The 21,364-nt window shown below is 42.1% G+C and overlaps 1 protein-coding gene across 1 annotated transcript in view; it reads left to right on the plus strand.

Moving 5' to 3' along the window:
* Positions 1 to 20,935, plus strand: part of LOC137434334 (germ cell-specific gene 1-like protein) — a 244,074-nt gene extending 223,139 nt beyond the window's left edge. Inside the window, exons 4-5 of the mRNA XM_068127236.2 lie at positions 12,724 to 12,835; positions 19,592 to 20,935. Coding sequence (XP_067983337.1) covers positions 12,724 to 12,835; positions 19,592 to 19,883 — 404 coding nt within the window. The 3' untranslated portion in view covers positions 19,884 to 20,935. The remainder of the gene's footprint in view (positions 1 to 12,723; positions 12,836 to 19,591) is intronic.
* The last annotated feature ends 429 nt before the right edge of the window (positions 20,936 to 21,364 follow it).

Genomic DNA, 21,364 nt, shown 5'->3' on the forward strand with positions numbered 1-21,364 from the left:
CTAAAGGGGGGCAAAGGAGCAATAGCTTATGGGGTGTATGGCAGTGAAAACGAGCCCGGGTGGGTTAGGTTATATTGATAGGGCCCTAGAAGATGACAGTAGGTAACGTTAAGATTAGTTAGTGACTGATACCTGTAGTGGGGACGCAGGTAGATTAGTATGGATGATAATGACTTGGGAGCGCAATAGTTTAAAGGGACGACTGGGAAGCGCAAGTTTCAGAAGGGAGTAGTTAGCTGAGATGATGCCGTGTGTGTGAGGATTGAACAGGTGTGATTGCACGGGTGTGCAACTGGACAGGTGTGTGGAACAGTGTGTGAGTAATGAGTGTTGTGGATCAGCGCGAATGCGCTTGGGGAGAGAAGGGTGCAGGTGGCACCAGGTGTGAGAGCACAGGTGTGCAAGTACAGGTGTGTGGAGAGAGTTGGAGTAAGTGGTACGGAGTGGTGTGCATGGTGCGAAGGTGTGGATGGGGGAAGAGTGGACCCCTTTCACGAGTACCCGGGGCGGGTAGTGTAAGTGTTAGGTAGAGGGTATAGGTAAATTGTGGTTGGATATTGGCATCTGTGGTGTGGGTGACAGAATGGTATTTGGATGGGTGCATTAGTGTTGTGGAAATGGCTGGGCGTGTAGCCTGTTAGTGTGTGTAGTTGGTTGGGCACTCCACCACTGTGAGGATGTCGGCCAGGTGAGGCCGCAGGTGGGCTCTGGGAGCCGTTAGTGTCAGTGGGGCCCGAGGATCCGGAGGATGGACCCGGGTAGCCCAGTGCCAGAGAGGGCACCGAGTGGGGAGAGCGCCAGAGGGCCTTCCCCAGGTAGTTAGGTTAGGGTAAGGAGCAGGTAAGCTCGGAGGCAACTGCAGTGGTGGAGGTGTGCAGGTGGGTAGACCCGCTGGGAGAGGTACACGCCACAGCCCAGAAATTGTGCGAGGGCACCGGGAGATGAATCGGGGGAGTGAGACCCCAAATTGAAGAGCACCACAGTTTGGCCAATGGGAATTGGTTTTTAGAACCCATAGTGTAAGAGGGCCAATGGTTTGGCAGGAGAAAGACCCCGGGTAGTGTAAAGTTGTTAAAGTCATTTAGGAAATAGTTAGGATTGATGAACCTGTCGCACCATACGCAGCCACTTACCTGAGGTGATGATGATGACTCCACACCTGTGTTTTCTTTGTTTTGTGTGCAGGAAATGAGAATTGCTGTGAGGATTTGTGAGACGCATCATGACGTGGATGAGACATTGGGGTGATTCCATCTCTCCCTCCCTAGGAGGGACTGATGATGAATTGGTAATGGCAAATTATGATGTTGAGTTGGAGATGGCAAATTTTGATGAAAGTTGAAAATGGCAAATTTGATTGGTTAGGAGGGAGAGAAGACGAATTTGGTATATGGGAGGAACGGGGAAGACAGTAGGGATGTTTGTTGATTTGTAAAGTAGATGTTTATGGGTAGTGTTGTGTTTTGTGGATACAGTAAGGGGTAAGGGAGGGGCCATGTAGGTTACCTGGTGGGGGGGGGGGGGGGCGTACAGTAGGAACGTACCTGTCTCACCTGGTTCCCATGTGCCCCCAGTGTGCATCACCTTGTATTGCGTGCACTTTTGCGCCCTTACCACCTTACTCACTTGTCTGCTTCTTTTGTCTCCCACCTCCGAGGATCTGGTTTTGGGGCAGAGAGAGAGGAGAGAGAGGTGCTGGCTACGCAGTTGTGGGCCTGCACTTTCGCTGCTTGCTGCCTGGATCGATACACCATATGGACCGCAATTTTGGTGGCCACCCACAATGGACCGCAGTTCTTTTGCGGCCAAGCACCACCCGTGGATGGACCTATGGGTCAACGTGGCACCTATGCCATACAGGTGAACCACTTATAGTTGGCCCCCTGACGGCCACAATAAAGAAATGGACGCGGTTGGCGCCTTTCTTTATTTTTGAAAGAAGTACGAAGGCCAAGTGCACCACACGAAGAGCAAGAGACACCTGCAGGGTTAGGGGTTGTTGAATTTATTTTTTATTCATTGAACAATGGTGACTGCACCGATTGGTGCTGGGGTGGTGCTTTTGGTGCTTGGATGGGGTGCTCTGCACATTATTAAAGGCCGTAAGGCCACAGAGCACTCGTGGGTTGGTGTATCGATGCTGGCATGCGTGCTCTCTCTATGCATAACATCTGCATGTGTTCCTCCAAAAACAGGTCCTGGATCGTAGTGTAAATATCAGCGTAGTCTTGTAAATAATGCTCCCTACCAGCTGTATGTTTAGTTTGCGAATTCTTTCCGCAATTCGGTTATCCTGTGGGTGTGTTTCTGTGAGGAGAAGGGTGCAACGTCGCAGGGGGACATATTTACTCATTTGTGAACATCTGTAAAACTGTCGCACTCAGGGTAGAGTTAATAGTAGAGGGAACTACATCTGAGTGCCACACTAAAATAGGTAAAACTTTATCGGGTCGGGACGCCCCGAGGGTAGAGAAGGGTGCAATGTTGCGGATATGGGACTTGGCCTCAATATCCGCTTGTAAATACTCCCCTATTTCCCCAATACTCCCCAACTATCCCCAATCCCCCATTCCCTAGTCCCATTGCCTGTAAATAACACTCTGTAGAACCGACCTTCCCCTTTTTCCCCCATTATATGTCGTGCCCAGGTCCACCGCATCTCACGTAGACAACTATAGGACATCTTGCTAGTTATTCTTAGTCTATGTCAGTTAAGGACTCGTTTCCATTAATTCTGACTCTTCGTTGCACCAGAATGTGATTGTATGGCACCAGTAGTGAGTTTAGGACCTCCCCATACCTCCTCCCATCTTCCCCATGAAACAACAACAACAACAACAACAACAACAACAACAACTACAACAACAGAGGAGAATGGGGGCGGCGCGGCGCGGGGGAGTGTGCGTCCTCACACCGGCTCGGTTAGCCGCCATTGACCATGCGCTCCGACGGGGTTACCACGAAGGGGCTGGCTGTCAGCCCCTCGTCAAGGGCGGAGCCGGTAACCCCCGCACCCAATGAGAAGCAACGGGCCGATTCCATCTGGGGCGGAGCTAACGAGCCGAGGGCGTGTCACTCCCCGCCGGATATACGCAGCGACTTACCGGACGTGACGAGAGATGCGCCCCGAGCTTGAAGAAGAGACAAGTCGCGACCTCGAGCGCTGAGAGAGACCTCCCGCATCTCTGGACCGGACCGGGTCGATTCTGTCCTTGAGCCAAGAGTGCACCTTGAGCCATCGACTACCCGCTTTCCTTGCCATCAATCCCCGTGTGAGTCAGTTTTGTCCTGTTTATCTGTCGTCTGTCGGGGCTAGTATAAGACCGTGTTTAAGTGCCTGTCTTCCTATGCTGTCCCTCTCATTCCTGTAATCTAACCTTCCGCCATAATATAACCTCCTCCGGAGGTCTTGAGAACTGAACCCTTGGTGTCGTGTCATTTTAATCCCAGCCGTTGTGTCCTTTTCCTTCATTGATCTAGCGTAGCGCGACTCGGCCAAGGTTCGAGTAAAATCGGGTAAACGTGCAGACGCGGTCATACCAAACCGCTCGGTAAACCAACATCCACAACCGCGTCTGTAACAATATATATATATATATATATATGTATACATACAGTCACGTGAAAAAGTAAGTACACCCCATGTAAAGTTTTGACTTTTTCAACATATTTCAACATACAGCTATTTGATCTTCATTTCAACAATATTGATAAAGGTGATATAATATAACAAATATCATGAAACATTTACATTTTGTAGTCCATTGTATAATTTAAATAAACATAAATGCAAATTTCGCATGTGGAAAAAGTAAGTACACCCTTGGCTCTAATAGGTGGTATTGCCCCCTTTGGCAGAAACAACCTCAAGTAGGCGTTTCTTATAACTGTCTACCAGTCTCTGACATCGACTGGGAGAAATTTTTGCCCACTCCTCCATGCAGAATTCTTTCAGCTGTGCGATGTTTGAGGGGTTTCTTGCATGCACAGCTCGTTTCAAATCCCCCCACAACATCTCGATGGGATTTAGATCCGGGCTTTGACTTGGCCATTCCAGAACCCTCCATTTCTTTCTTTTCAGCCATTCCTTGGTGGATTTACTGGTATGTTTAGGGTCATTGTCATGTTGCAAGGTCCACCTTCGGTTGAGCTTCAACTTTCCGACAGATGGCCTCACATTATCCTCAAGCACCCTCTGGTACAATGAAGAATTCATAGTGGATTCTATGATGGTGAGCTGCCCAGGCCCTGATGCAGCAAAGCTGCCCCAAACCATAATATTTCCACCACCATGCTTTACAGTTGGTATCAGGTTCTTGTGGTCAAATGCTGTCTTTGGTTTTCGCCAAACATGTCTTCTGGTACTGTGGCCAAATAGCTCTACCTTTGACTCATCTGTCCAGAGCACATTGTTCCTGAAGTGCTTGTCTTTGCCAAGGTGTTGATTGGGAAACTTTAGTCTTGCCCTGATGTTCTTTCTGGACAGCAAAGGTTTCCTCCTGGCACACCTCCCATGTAGATCAAATGTGTGCAGCCTCTTTCTAATGGTAGACTCGTGCACTTTGACATCAACAGTGGCAAGAGCTACCTGTAGGTCCTGTGATGACATTCTGGGGTTCTTAGAGACTTCCTTCAGCATCTTGCGGTCTGCTCTCGGGTTGAACTTGCTGGGGCGGCCTGGCCTGCACAAGTTGGCAGTTGTTTGGAATCTTCTCCACTTGTAGATGATCTTCCGGACAGTCGAATGATTGATTTCAAATTGTATGGAGATCTTTTTAAATCCCTTCCCAGATTCGTAGGCATCTATAACCTTCTTTCTGAAGGCCTCAGAGAGCTCTTTTGATCTAGGCTTGGTGACGCCGCACACCAACAACAAAGAGCAAACCAAATTAAATGTCTGAGGTTTAAATAATACAGGTTCCTCCAAGATCCTCTCTAACGATGTTCTAATCATTTGCACCTGAGCTGGTGCACCTGATTCTAATTTTAGGTATTTGAAGTAGTGATAAATGTAGGGGTGTACTTACTTTTTCCACATGCGAAATTTGCATTTATGTTTATTTAAATTATACAATGGACTACAAATTGTAAATGTTTCATGATATTTGTTATATTATATCACCTTTATCTAGGAATATTGTTGAAATGAAGATCAAATAGCTGTATGTTGAAATATGTTGAAAAAGTCAAAACTTTACATGGGGTGTACTTACTTTTTCACGTGACTCTGTATATACATATATATATATATATATAGTTACGGACGCGGTTTAGATGTTATTTACCGAGCGGTGGTATTGCCGCGACCGAACAGTTATTCCCCGACTAGACCCCGATTCCACCCAGACGTTGACCAATTCGCGCTATGCCAAATCAATGATGGAAAGGACACGACGACTGGGAAAGAGGAAACGACGCAAGGGGTACAGTTCTCAAGACCTCCGGAGGAGGGTATAATTACAGTGGTGGAGAAAAGGGGGTAGATTACACGGCAGAGTGAGGTAAAAGACACAGAAGAGATGGGCACTTAATTACCGTCTTATCTTATCCCAGACAGACCACAGACAAACGGAACAAGGCTGACACACAGGGATTGATGGCAGGGAGGGACAGGTAGTTCGATGGCACAAGGTGCACCTTGGCTCGGGGACAGGATAAAGCACGGTCCAGTCCAGAAGATGCGGGGAGGCCTCACAGCGCTCGGATGGTACGTCTTGCTTGCTCCAAGCTCAGCGCGCATCTGACGTCACCTCCCTCTTCCTGCGCATGCTCAGCAGGGAGTGACACGCCCTCGGCTGGTTGGCTCCGCCCCACTGGGGCCGGTCCGCCGCTTCCATTGGGTGCGGGGGTTACCGGGCTCCGCCCTTGACGAGGAGCTGACAGGGAGCCCCTATTTGGTAACCCCGTCGAGCACATGTTCGATGGCGGCTCGTTGGAAAGGCCTGGTGCCCTCCCAACACCCCCTACCAACCAAGCCGGAGTGAGGACGCGCACTTCCCGTGCCCGCCGCTGCCGTTGCTGTTGTTGTTGTTGAACCGTGAAGAAGAGCTGCGGGGAGGTATTGGGAGGTCCTAAACTTCCTAACGGTGCCATACAATCACATTCTGGTGCAACGAAGGGTCAGAATTAATGGAAACGAGTCCTTAACTGACATAGACTAAGAATAACTAGCAAGATGTCCTATAGTTGTCTTACATGAGATGCGGTGAACCTGGGCACGACATTTAATGGGGGAAATAGGGGGAGGTCGGGTCTACAGAGTGTTGTTTACAGAAAATGGGACTAGGGAATGGGGGATTGGGGATAGTTGGGAAGTATTGAGGAAATAGGGGAATATTTACAAGCGGATATGGATGGATGCAAATCCCATATCCGCAACATTGCACCCTTCTCTACCTCGGGGCGTCCCGATTAGGTTGATTAGGTTGGAGAACCAGATTACAGATACCAGTATTAGTAACTCCCAACCGCAACCAGTTCGACTCCATATGATGAGTGGATACCAGAGATAACGTCACCGCGTGGCAGGCGGTGCTTATCGCTCCCAGCAAGGTGCAGCAGCAGCTGTATGGGACACCTTGCTGGTGGTTCTCCACTGATGATATGGAGGTCGCATAGTGACTGATATAATAACCGAAAAGGGTCACAGAGTTACAAGTGTATGGAAAGCCTCACTGCGTTGCCCTGATGAAGCCCCAACAAGGGCGAAACCAGGTCGGTAACTGAGTTTTGCATGCACTTGTGACAGTATCTGTATTTATAATCCGTAATGACGCACTGCTAGATGGTTCCTCTGGAACTTTGCAGGCAAGGCGGACGTGCATGGCGATGACGTCATGTTGTCCGCTCATTAGGTTGGAGAACCAGATTACAGATACCAGTATTAGTAACTCCCAACCGCAACCAGGTCGACTCCATATGATGAGTGGATACCAGAGATAACGTCACTGCGTGGCAGGCGGTGCTTATCGCTCCCAGCAAGGTGCAGCAGCAGCTGTATGGGACACCTTGCTGGTGGTTCTCCACTGATGATATGAAGGTCGCATAGTGACTGATATAAAAACCGAAAGGGTCACAGAGTTACAAGTGTATGGAAAGCCTCACTGCGTTGCCCTGATGAAGCCCCAACAAGGGCGAAACCAGGTCGGTAACTGTGAGTTTTGCATGCACTTGTGACAGTATCTGTATTTATAATCCGTAATGACGCACTGCTAGATGGTTCCTCTGGAACTTTGCAGGCAAGGCGGACGTGCATGGCGATGACGTCATGTTGTCCGCTCATTAGGTTGGAGAACCAGATTACAGATACCAGTATATATATATATATATATACAGGGGTGGTCCAGAAACCCTGGGCACATTTTGAAGAACGATACCTGCAACAAACAACTAAGTTTATTATTGTTCTTTGGTGCAAAATAAAACATGATTACTCATAAATGGATGTGACCGCTTCAACACGCACAGGCATCACGTCATACACAACAGGATGAGGTGCATCATGTGCTATGGATCAGGGTGATCTTTGCTCACTGTGCTGCACGCGTTTGTCTTTGCATTAGTTTAGTTCATTGTGAATTAGATGCCCTAATATGACGGAGGATATCGTGAGACAGAAATTCACGCTGTACACTTGTTTTCTGTATCTGGAAATTCGGCTGACATTTACAGACAACTTGTCAAAGAATGTGGCGCAGATACAATTGACAAAAGAACCATCGGCAGAATAAACAAGCAGTTTGATGAAACCGGCAGCATTCTTCAAAAACAGTCACCAGGTAGGTCTCGTACTGTTTGAACTGAGGAAACCAGAGCGGTCATTCAACAACAACTCTACAGTAACACACCATTATCAACTCGTCGTTTATCGAACGTCACCAACATAAACCGATCATCGATTCAAAGAATACTAAAAGACGTTAATGCAAAACCATACCCAGTTTAGTTCACCAACTATCTGAGGATGATTTTGACAGGCGCGTTGAGGCCTGTGACACATTGCTTGGGTTAATGGATATGGACAATGATTTGCAGAACAGGATCTTGTGCTCAGATGAATCCAAGTTTACTTTATCTGGTTCTGTGAATCATCATAACAGCGTGAAATGGGCAGTAGACAACCCACGATTTACTGTTGAGCACAACATCCAGTATTAAGCTAGTGTGTCCATTTGGGCAGGCATTTCTTCTGGAGGAATTGTTGGACCAATACTTTTCGAAGAAAATGCGAATGCTGCAAATTACCTTCTAATTTTGGAGCAGCATGTATTTCCACTCAATGATGGCCAAATTTGGTTCATGCATGATGGTGCGCCTGCTCATTATGCTGCCAGTGTACGCCAGGCCCTTGATTTGAACTTTACAGACAAATGGATTGGCCGTCGTGGTCTGGTTGAATGGCTGTCGCGGTCTTGTGATTTAACAACACCCTGTGATTACTTCCTTTGGGGTTTCCTCAAACACAAAGTATATGCGAGGAATCCTACGAACCCTAGAGACTTGAAACAATTCATCCGTAATGAAACTGCTGCCTGAATGACTGAAACATGCAGAACTGTGTGTCAGAGTGTATCGTCATAGCTACAGCTGTGCATGTACAATGAAGGAAAGAAGTTTGAACATTTGAACTGATCTGTTTCATGCATATTAGACTGATTAGACTGTTTAACGAGTAATCATGTTTTGTTTTGCACCAAGGAACAAGAATAAACTTAGTTGTTTGCTGAAGGTATCGTTCATCAGAATGTGCCCAGGGTTTCTGGACCACTCTGTATGTATAGATATGTAAATGTAGATATATGATGATGATGTCTACTCCCACATCATATTCGATGCATATGGCTGCCGAAGCAGTTTCTTGACTCTTGGGCACAAATCCTGGTTGGTGGCACAACTCCTACTGCAGTATCTGTATGTATGTATGTATGTATGTATGTATGTATGTATGTATGTATGTATGTATGTATATATATATATATATATATATATATATATATATATATATATATATATACACTACCGGTCAAAAGTTTTAGAACACCTCAATTTTTCCAGTTTTTATTGCAATTTAAGCAATTCAGGTCCAGTGAATAACCTGAAATGGTACAAAGGTAAGCAGGAAGACAGACAGACCATTATAACCCTTAAAAGTGCAGGTCTTTCCTTTGGAGAAATTGCAAAGAAAGCCAAGGTGTCAGTGAGTACAGTTTCCTACACCATCAAAAGGCACTTGTAAACTAGAGGGAACTCTGACAGGAAGAGGTCTGGCAGACCCAAAGCCACAACAGAATCAGAAGACAAGTTTCTGAGAGTCAACAGCTTGCGTGATTGGCGGCTCACAGGACAACAGCTTCAAGTACAGCTTAACACTGGTCGAAGTAAGCAAGTCTCAGTTTCAACTGTGAAGAGAAGATTTCGAGCTGCAGGTTTGACAGGTCGAGTGGCAGTAAAAAAGCCATTGCTAAGATGACTAAATAAGAAAAAGAGCCTTGCCTGGACCATGAAGCACCGCCAGTGGACTACTGAAGACTGGAAGAAGGTCTTATGGACCGATGAATCAAAATTTGAAATCTTTGGTTCATCACGCAGGGTTTTTGTACGCCGTCGAGAAGGCAAAAGGATGGTTCCTCAATGTGTGACACCAACTGTCAAACATGGAGGAGGAAGCGTGATGGTCTGGGGCTCTTTTGCTGGATCCAGAGTCGGCGACTGCACAGAGTGACTGGCACCCTGAACCAAAAGGGCTACCACAGCATTTTGCAGCACCATGCAATACCCTCTGGTATACGCCTAGTTAGTCAGCGGTTCATCCTACAGCAAGATAATGACCCTAAACACACCTCCATGCTATGTCAAAACTACCTTCGAGGAAAAGAACAAGACGGTAGGCTTCAAATCATGGAATGGCCAGCACAGTCTCCAGACTTAAAACCCATCCAGCTGGTTTGGGATGAACTGGACAGAAAGGTGAAAGCAAAGCAACCTACAAGTGCAACACATTTGTGGGAACTTCTGCAACAGTGTTGGGAAGAACTTCTCGAACAATATTTGATTTCCATTGAAGAAAGAATGCCACGATTGTGTTCGGTGGTTATATCTGCAAAATGTGGCTACTTTGCTGAGTCAAAAATTTAAATTAAATTTTGTTGAACAAAATCATTCAATGATTTCTTTTTTATTTCCAATTGTTTATTTGTTCTCTGCTTAATTTCAGAGTACATTGAGACATTAAACTGCATAAATTTAAATAAAAACTGGAAAAATTGAGGTGTTCTAAAACTTTTGACCGGTAGTGTATATATATATATGTGTGTAAAGTAGAAGATTGTGGTGGGTTGGGATTATACATTTTTTTAAGAAAGAAAGGCGCTTCCAACCAGTAAGTAAAACTAGATCTACTCTGCAAAGCTGAACGATTAATCAAAAGCAGTCCCGGCTCTGCTCTTGCTTACACATAATACAAATACTTACACATAATACAATGCCTCTCCTCGGTGAAAGACACATGAAAGCCCACTTGCAGTTTGCAAAAAAGCACCTAAAGGACTCTCAGACTGTGAGAAACAAGATTCTGTGGTCTCATGAAACCAAGATTGAACAGTTTGGCTTCCGTCTGGCCACATAAAGCCCAGATCGGTGGAGTGTTGCAGTGATGGTTGTCCTTCTGGAAGTTTCTCCCATCTCCACACAGGATCTCTGGAGCTCAGCCAGAGTGACCTTCGGGTTCTTGGTCACCTCTCTTGCCAAGGCCCTTCTCCCCCGATTGCTCAGTTTGGCCGGGCGGCCAGCTCTAGGAAGAGTCCTGGTTGTTCCAAACTTCTTCCATTTAAGAATTATGGAGGCCACTGTGCTCTTGGGAACCTTCAATGCAGCAGAATTTTTTTTGTAGGCTTCCCCAGATCTGTGCCCCGACACAATCCATTTTCTGAGCTCTGCAGGCAGTTCCTTCGACCTCATGGCTTGGTTTTTGCTCTGATAGGCATTGTCAGCTGTGAGACTTTATATAGACAGGTGTGTGCCTTTCCAAATCATGTCCAATCAATTGAATTTACCACAGGTGGACTCGAATCAAGGTGTAGAAACATCTCAAAGATGATCAAGAGAAATGGGAGGCACCTTAGCTAAATTTCAAGTGTCATAGCAAAGGGTCTGAATACTTATGTAAATGTGATATTTTAGTTCTTTCTTTTTAATAAATTTGCAAAACTTTCTAAAATCCTGTTTTCTCTTTGTCATTATGGGGTATTGAGTGTAGATTGATGAGGGAAAAAATGAATTTAAGCGATTTCACCATAAGGCTGCAACATAACAAAATGTGAAAAAAGTGAAGGGTCTGAATACTTTCTGAATGCACTGTAGATACATAGTTATTTTTGTGTGTTAACGTGTTTAGTAAAGTGCATTTCATGCAAGGAATGAGAACGTTTGAGTGAATTTATTGAAGTTCATTGCATGAAAAGATGAATATAATGTATTTTTTCTTAAACTCTATGAAACTCGACGCTGTTGAAGAATATATTTACGAGGCTGGTTGTTCATAGGAGGTGGTGTTGGAGGAAACATCTGTGGGTATGACTTCATAACCTTTATGAGACTATTTCAAATTCGAATTTGTTTGACTTTGATTGGCTTGCCTCCAAGCTCAGCTCTTGATATTCCTCAAAAGTGTGACAAATTGTTCACGAAGGAACAAAAGAATGATTTATAATCATCACCATCTAAAATTTGCAATTTGGACTCTGTATGTTTGTCTGTCTGCGATACATTTGGTCGTTACTTATCCAATCTCAACAAAACTTGACAGGAGGACTAAGGGTCAAACGATAGGGTCTTTATTTGCCCCCCATGCAAAGGGGGTTTCCACCTGGGGGCGAAATCTGTGTCAAGGTGTATATTCGTGTTAATAAAGCTCATTGTGGTGTTTTTCCAAGTCCAATTCTAATAACAAAAGTAATAACAACACTAATAATAATTATAGCATAATGTTGGCTTAGCGGTTAGGGTGCCGGCTTGGGATCCTAGGATCCTGGGTTCGAATCCCGATTGATCGCTGAATTAACACCAGGGGGGTTGACTCAGCCTGTCATCCTTCCGGGGTCAGCAAATTGAGTACCAGCTTGCTGGGATGAATGATCACGGTGTGTACCCCGATTTAGAATAGGTACACCGTATCCCTGCGCATCGTAAGAGGCAACCGAGGGTTGGCATCAGGAAGGGCATCTGGCCATAAAAAGCATTGCCTCAAACAGGGAACCATGATTGTCATGGGGCCCGCAAGGCTAATCCACACTCTAGCGGGGAAAATGGCCTTAAAACGATCATTCATCAATGTTATTGCAAAACTATTAATAGTAATAATATCTCCCACCCCAAGCGTTTTTTCCTCCTTGGCCAAATGCCGTGTTATAATGTATATACATAGCTTTGTGTGGTGTTTTGTGTGGCACTCCTATCGGAAGTAAAAAATATAATAAACTACAAACAGATATGATTACCTTTTTAAACAGTCGCTAATGCTGTTTAACAGGAAACTGAAATGGAAGGAAGCTTGCCGTTCTTGAGGCATTATATGTTTTTTGTGTCCCCCACAGACTATCATCACATTCGTTAAGAAAAGAAAGGGTTTTTTTTAACCTGCAAAGCTAACTTCATTATATTGCAAGCAATGCTAAAAAAATCTTTGCTATGCTCTTTCCTTCCTTCCTGTTATTGTTTTCCCCCAAGGTCTGCTTGGCATGGTGGCACACATGATGTATACAACAGTATTCCAGGTGACTGCTATCATGGGGCCTGAGGACTGGCGACCACACAGCTGGGACTATGGCTGGTCTTTTTGGTCGGTCCATTTTCTTATATTCTATCCATTTGGATTTGTCATCTCTAACAATCAAGTAGTCATCATTTTATGTTCGTGACATCAAGTTATATGGCATTAGCCAGATGCACTCTTAAGCCAAAGGATAAATCACACATCTTACACCTCAGTGAATAAAATGGAAAAATTGTCGACGCTGGCGGCAGTCTCTTGGAAGTTGGCCTTTCCGCAACCTGTGAGCACAATTCCATTCATCGATTTTTTCCCCCCTATCAGGCAAATAAGTTTAAAAGGAGGATGCTGCTTTTTCATCATGTACTTACCACTAGGTTCAACCAGACCATGAGAGCTGTCTGAACCTCTGTACACTTGTCAGGTACACAGCGACCAATGAATAACCTTGCCTTCACCTACTTGACAATAGTAATTACAAACATTTCTCAATGACAATCATCTCCTGCCACTTTACACATGAAACAATCCTGGCAAGATTGCCTGAAATATAATACATCACTCCACTAACATTCTTGGGAAAAATGCCAGGGGCATATAAAAGGCCCGTTTATATAAGGGCATGTGCCATGTGGAAGAGTAAAGAAAAGAAGGGACATTCTTGGGAAAATTTGCCAGGGGTATAGGAAATGCTCCTTTGTATGGTATGGCAAACCATGCCATAGTGGCAAACTATATAAAAGAAGGGACATTCCATAGCTTGTGGAAAATGCCAAACAATAGAAAAGAAGGGACATTCAAAAAAATCTCGTGTGCAAGCTGGACTACCCTTGTGTTCTTAGGAGGAACCAAGTAACGCTCTTGAAAAGTTCATATAGAGGGGCACCAATTTGATTCAAACACCAACCTGCATGAAGAAATAAATGTAATTTCAATGCAGTTACAGTCTTTTGGTTTCAAAGGGACCTCTCTAGTGTTCTATTCGATTGCGGAAGTACAATTCTTCCATCATCTCTAATTATCATCCTTATTCATCATGTACATATCACGTTTGTCCAATATGTCTGCAATGTCAACATTTGCAAGTTTATGTAATGTGCAATTATGGTCCAAAATGGATTGGTAAAACAGGCTGCACTGCACATGTGTACAATTCCTTCATCTAATCCAATTGTTGCCTATAATGTGCACACATTGCACTTGTCCAACACTTGTCCCGCAGAATACATCACATGTCTGCAATTGCCTGCAGATTCTCATGTGTTAAAATGAGAATTTTAACACACGATTGTGTGTTAAACTCATGTCTAACATGAGTTAGAAACATACTAACATAGTACATACTAGATTTATTAATTTTTTTTAACAAATTTGATTTCACACATGCACATTATCTAATGTTAGCCTGGTGTTGGTTTAGCGGTTAGGATGCCGGCTTGTGATCCTAGGATCCTGGGTTTGAATCCCGGCCGATCGCTGAATTAACGCCAGGGGTGTTGACTCAGCCTGTCATCCTTTCGAGGTCGGCAAATTGAGTACCAGCTCGCTGGTAATTCCCTGTGTGTCGCAAGAGGCGACTAACAGGGTTGGCGGTAGGAAGGGCATCCGGCCATAAAACATTGCTTCAAAAAGGGGACCACGGTGCCCGAAAAAGGCCAACCTCTGCTATGTGGGGAAAAATGGCATCTAAAGGTGCTAATGTGTTTTTTAATTATCTAAATGGTAATTATCTAATGTGTTTTGATTTTCAAGGTACACAGAAAACTTCACGTACTGATGGGTTTTAATCTATACATGTAGGGTGCCCCCTTGATGACCTTTGTTGAACTTTCGCACCAACTTTGATTCCAGGGTTTTCGTTAATAAAACTCTAGAATGCGGAAACGGACTTTGCTTAAATTTGGAACACTAGGACGTGCCCTACGTGGGTGCCCGTACGTGCGTGCAAAAAAACATGCGTGCAAACAATAACAACAAAAAAAAACTTTGAAACCACGTGGCAGTAACGACCACAGAACCCCCCCCCTCTATTTACATGAAATGGTTTGGTCCATTCGCAACGACCACAGAACCCCCCCCCCCCCCCCCTCTATTTACATGAAATGGTTTGGTCCATTCGCAAAGCCAAAGCGAACGGCGAACGGCTAAATCGCCATAGCTCGGTAACTACTTCTCCGATTAATATGAAACCTTGAAAAGGCACATCCTCGGGTCCCCAGCAATATACCTGGCAAGTTTCAAGTATATCGGACCCGTGGTTGTCGAGAAACAGCGGTCACAGACACACAGACATACACACAGACATACAGAGATTACTGGAATTATAGATAGATATTACCTCGACATACAAAGCTTTTACTTCTGAAATTTGGAACATATTACCTCGACATACAAAGCTTTTACTTCTGAAATTTGGAACATATTACCTCGACATACAAAGCTTTTACTTCTGAAATTTGGAACAGATTACCTCGACATACAAAGCTTTTACTTCTGAAATTTGGAACATATTACCTCGACATACAAAGCTTTTACTTCTGAAATTTGGAACATATTACCTCGACATACAAAGCTTTTACTTCTGAAATTTGGAACATATTACCTCGACATACAAAGTTTTTACTTCTGAAATTGTAACATATTACCTCGACATACAAAGCTTTTACTTCTGAAATTTATAACAGATTACCTCGACATACAAAGCTTTTACTTCTGAAATTTGGAACATATTACCTCGACATACAAAGCTTTTACTTCTGAAATTTGGAACAGATTACCTCGACATACAAAGCATTTACTTCTGAAATTTGGAACATATTACCTCGACATACAAAGCTTTTACTTCTGAAATTTGGAACATATTACCTCGACATACAAAGTTTTTACTTCTGAAATTTGTAACATATTACCTCGACATACAAAGCTTTTACTTCTGAAATTTGGAACAGATTACCTCGACATACAAAGCTTTTACTTCTGAAATTTGGAACATATTACCTCGACATACAAAGCATTTACTTCTGAAATTTGGAACATATTACCTCGACATACAAAGCTTTTACTTCTGAAATTTGGAACATATTACCTCGACATACAAAGCATTTACTTCTGAAATTTGGAACATATTACCTCGACATACAAAGCATTTACTTCTGAAATTTGGAACAGATTACCTCGACATACAAAGCTTTTACTTCTGAAATTTGGAACATATTACCTCGACATACAAAGCTTTTACTTCTGAAATTTGGAAATATTACCTCGACGTACAAAGCATTTACTTCTGAAATTTGGAACATATTACCTCGACATACAAAGTTTTTACTTCTGAAATTTGGAACATATTACCTCGACATACAAAGCTTTTACTTCTGAAATTTGGAACATATTACCTCGACATACAAAGCTTTTACTTCTGAAATTTGGAACATATTACCTCAACATACAAAGCTTTTACCTCTGAAATTTGGAACATATTACCTCGACATACAAAGCATTTACTTCTGAAATTTGGAACATATTACCTCAACATACAAAGCTTTTACCTCTGAAATTTGGAACATATTACCTCGACATACAAAGCTTTTACTTCTGAAATTTGGAACATATTACCTCAACATACAAAGCTTTTACCTCTGAAATTTGGAACATATTACCTCGACATACAAAGCTTTTACTTCTGAAATTTGGAACATATTACCTCGACATACAAAGCTTTTACTTCTGAAATTTGGAACATATTACCTCGACATACAAAGCTTTTACTTCTGAAATTTGGAACATATTACCTCGACATACAAAGCATTTACTTCTGAAATTTGGAACAGATTACCTCGACATACAAAGCTTTTACTTCTGAAATTTGGAACATATTACCTCGACATACAAAGCTTTTACTTCTGAAATTTGGAACATATTACCTCGACATACAAAGCATTTACTTCTGAAATTTGGAACATATTACCTCAACATACAAAGCTTTTACCTCTGAAATTTGGAACATATTACCTCGACATACAAAGCTTTTACTTCTGAAATTTGGAACATATTACCTCAACATACAAAGCTTTTACCTCTGAAATTTGGAACATATTACCTCGACATACAAAGCTTTTACTTCTGAAATTTGGAACATATTACCTCGACATACAAAGCTTTTACTTCTGAAATTTGGAACATATTACCTCGACATACAAAGCTTTTACTTCTGAAATTTGGAACATATTACCTCGACATACAAAGCATTTACTTCTGAAATTTGGAACATATTACCTCGACATACAAAGCTTTTACTTCTGAAATTTGGAACATATTACCTCGACATACAAAGCTTTTACTTCTGAAATTTGGAACATATTACCTCGACATACAAAGCATTTACTTCTGAAATTTGGAACATATTACCTCGACATACAATGCTTTTACTTCTGAAATTTGGAACATATTACCTCGATATACAAAGCTTTTACTTCTGAAATTTGGAACATATTACCTCGATATACAAAGCTTTTACTTCTGAAATTTGGAACATATTACCTCGACATACAAAGCTTTTACTTCTGAAATTTGGAACATATTACCTCGACATACAAAGCTTTTACTTCTGAAATTTGGAACATATTACCTCGACATACAAAGCTTTTACTTCTGAAATTTGGAACATATTACCTCGACATACAAAGCTTTTACTTCTGAAATTTGGAACATATTACCTCGACATACAAAGCTTTTACTTCTGAAATTTGGAACATATTACCTCGACATACAATGCTTTTACTTCTGAAATTTGGAACATATTACCTCGATATACAAAGCTTTTACTTCTGAAATTTGGAACATATTACCTCGATATACAAAGCTTTTACTTCTGAAATTTGGAACATATTACCTCGACATACAAAGCATTTACTTCTGAAATTTGGAACATATTACCTCGACATACAAAGCTTTTACTTCTGAAATTTGGAACATATTACCTCGACATACAAAGCTTTTACTTCTGAAATTTGGAACATATTACCTCGACATACAAAGCATTTACTTCTGAAATTTGGAACATATTACCTCGACATACAATGCTTTTACTTCTGAAATTTGGAACATATTACCTCGATATACAAAGCTTTTACTTCTGAAATTTGGAACATATTACCTCGATATACAAAGCTTTTACTTCTGAAATTTGGAACATATTACCTCGACATACAAAGCTTTTACTTCTGAAATTTGGAACATATTACCTCGACATACAAAGCTTTTACTTCTGAAATTTGGAACATATTACCTCGACATACAAAGCTTTTACTTCTGAAATTTGGAACATATTACCTCGACATACAAAGCTTTTACTTCTGAAATTTGGAACATATTACCTCGACATACAAAGCTTTTACTTCTGAAATTTGGAACATATTACCTCGACATACAATGCTTTTACTTCTGAAATTTGGAACATATTACCTCGATATACAAAGCTTTTACTTCTGAAATTTGGAACATATTACCTCGATATACAAAGCTTTTACTTCTGAAATTTGGAACATATTACCTCGACATACAAAGCTTTTACTTCTGAAATTTGGAACATATTACCTCGACATACAAAGCTTTTACTTCTGAAATTTGGAACATATTACCTCGACATACAAAGCTTTTACTTCTGAAATTTGGAACATATTACCTCGACATACAAAGCTTTTACTTCTGAAATTTGGAACATATTACCTCGACATACAAAGCATTTACTTCTGAAATTTGGAACATATTACCTCGATATACAAAGCTTTTACTTCTGAAATTTGGAACATATTACCTCGACATACAAAGCTTTTACTTCTGAAATTTGGAACATATTACCTCGACATACAAAGCTTTTACTTCTGAAATTTGGAACATATTACCTCGACATACAAAGCTTTTACTTCTGAAATTTGGAACATATTACCTCGACATACAAAGCTTTTACTTCTGAAATTTGGAACATATTACCTCGACATACAAAGCATTTACTTCTGAAATTTGGAACATATTACCTCGACATACAAAGCTTTTACTTCTGAAATTTGGAACATATTACCTCGACATACAAAGCTTTTACTTCTGAAATTTGGAACATATTACCTCGACATACAAAGCATTTACTTCTGAAATTTGGAACATATTACCTCGACATACAAAGCATTTACTTCTGAAATTTGGAACATATTACCTCGACATACAAAGCTTTTACTTCTGAAATTTGGAACATATTACCTCGATATACAAAGCATTTACTTCTGAAATTTGGAACATATTACCTCGACATACAAAGCTTTTACTTCTGAAATTTGGAACATATTACCTCGACATACAAAGCTTTTACTTCTGAAATTTGGAACATATTACCTCGATATACAAAGCATTTACTTCTGAAATTTGGAACATATTACCTCGACATACAAAGCTTTTACTTCTGAAATTTGGAACATATTACCTCGACATACAAAGCTTTTACTTCTGAAATTTGGAACATATTACCTTGACATACAAAGCTTTTACTTCTGAAATTTGGAACATATTACCTCGACATACAAAGCTTTTACTTCTGAAATTTGCAGCCAATTGGGTCCAGTAGAAGCCGAGAAACGAATTTTCAGTCCCTGTGTTAAAGTTGCGTACAGAGAAACGCTCCAATATAATGAGAGGGGCGCTTCCCACTTCCATTGATAAACACTGACAAGCCACCATTGTAGAGACCAATCATGCTTTTCCATCCTGGTAGAATTGAATTGGTGTGATTCTTATACTTTTTACTTTCTTTTATTTCCAACTCCTTACCGTGTATAGCTTGGCTTGGGGGTCATTCACCTGCTGCATGGCTGCCTCAGTAACAACGCTCAACTCTTACACAAAGACAGTTTTGGAATTCCGTTGCCGCCGCCGCCTGCTGGCCTGGGATCCCGAATCTAGGCAGAGTTTGCTTCCATCGGAGCGGCCACCACTGCACTCCATTTCCGCTTTCATCGATGTGCCCGAAAGGCCTAGTCATCCGGCATGTGGTACCAGCTCCTCAGCTACTGCGACGAGGGCAGACCCAAGCCGGTCGCCGAGCATGGACTTCGCCGAAGCGAAGTGTTGAAGTAACAAATATTGTGCCCATCTTGACCATTTAGGCAGCCATGTTGTACAGGTTCATCTCGGTGATGACCTGACTCTTTGGCCAAAGTATTATTGGTCTTGGCGGGTTTGAGAATCCTAGGCCTGCGGTATTGAGTAGTCGAGGAAGAAGAATCGCTCAGCTTGATGGAAACTTTATCCAACAGTCTTTGTGAACTAACCACACCCTGAGAATTACAATCGGCACGAAAAGACATAGATTATTGAAAAGTCAATCGTACAATTCGGCCTTCACTTTCATGCACGTCGTTGGCCATTCACAGCACCACACTTCCGAACAAGCTCTCAAGTGTAAAGATGGACTAACATCTGTCTAATTGTGAATGTCGTACTGTACAGCCTGTACCGGCTTAGAAAGCTGTCACAACTACAATGAAATTCCCCTCTGTTGTCCTCATTTTAATTCCAGAATATTTTTGCAAAGTGACGTTTCCAACATTTAGATGAGAATTATATTACCATATCGAGGCAGTCGGATAAAACACATTCATTCTCTGTTGTTCTGTCCACATGTTATTCCATCTCCTGTGGTCTTCAAACCATAAGAGGAGTTGTTGAGCAAGCCGTAGTTACACCGATGACCTTTTCTGCTCGTGAAGGTCTCTGGTACCTTGTCGTTTGAGTTAATTTCAAGGAAATAACATTCTTATAACGCTTCACTTTGCTGTCAGTTTATCTGTGGATGCGTTTACAAACATTAATGGATCCGGTGTGTGGAGCGTAACCAATGCTATGTTTTTAGATAATGATGTACATGTAAATGTGGACGAAATATTGATCTGCCAGTGGAGTGTGCATTTATGTGGACACTATTTGAGAACTTTTGTTTGTTTGGTCCGAACAATCAGATCCGATATATACATGTAAACATGTCTGCTGCAACTGTGCACTTTTAAACCTGTGTTCCTAGTCTCCGCTACTATCTGGCAACGTCACAAATGGAAACCATCCAGTTGTAGCACATGATGTCTAAGCACCTGTACAGTTTTTAATAAACGTGTTATTTTTTTGCGAGCTCTGTTTTTTGTTTTGATCTGGTTAATCTGATAGATTTCTAAGATTCTGTCTCTAACTATAATTTTAAGATCGATGAAAAAGGGTATACACAGGATGTCCATAAAGTCCTTGTGCAACTTTTATAACTTTTGATATACACATTATAGAAGCGTAAATGGGATGTGGAAGTGTAAATGGGATGTGAAAGCAGAATTACCCTGCGCTCGCAAAGCGAAAGGCAGGGTTAAGCATTCGGGTCCGTCCACAGCCAATGCGTACGTGCGTGTCTGCATTTTAAAAATTCATTTTCTCGGCAACCGTTGGTCCCATTGACATGGAATTTTCATCATAGGAGGGACTCCTCCTGGAGAATATTTTAGTGAATATTATGACGTCACAGGTCACGTGGTACGGGCGCCATCTTGGAAAAACCAAAAAACTTTGCCC

The sequence above is a fragment of the Myxine glutinosa genome, chromosome 10 (genome assembly GCF_964187855.1).
Source record: "Myxine glutinosa chromosome 10, kmMyxGlut1.1, whole genome shotgun sequence".
In the NCBI taxonomy this organism is placed as follows: Eukaryota; Metazoa; Chordata; class Myxini; order Myxiniformes; family Myxinidae; genus Myxine; species Myxine glutinosa.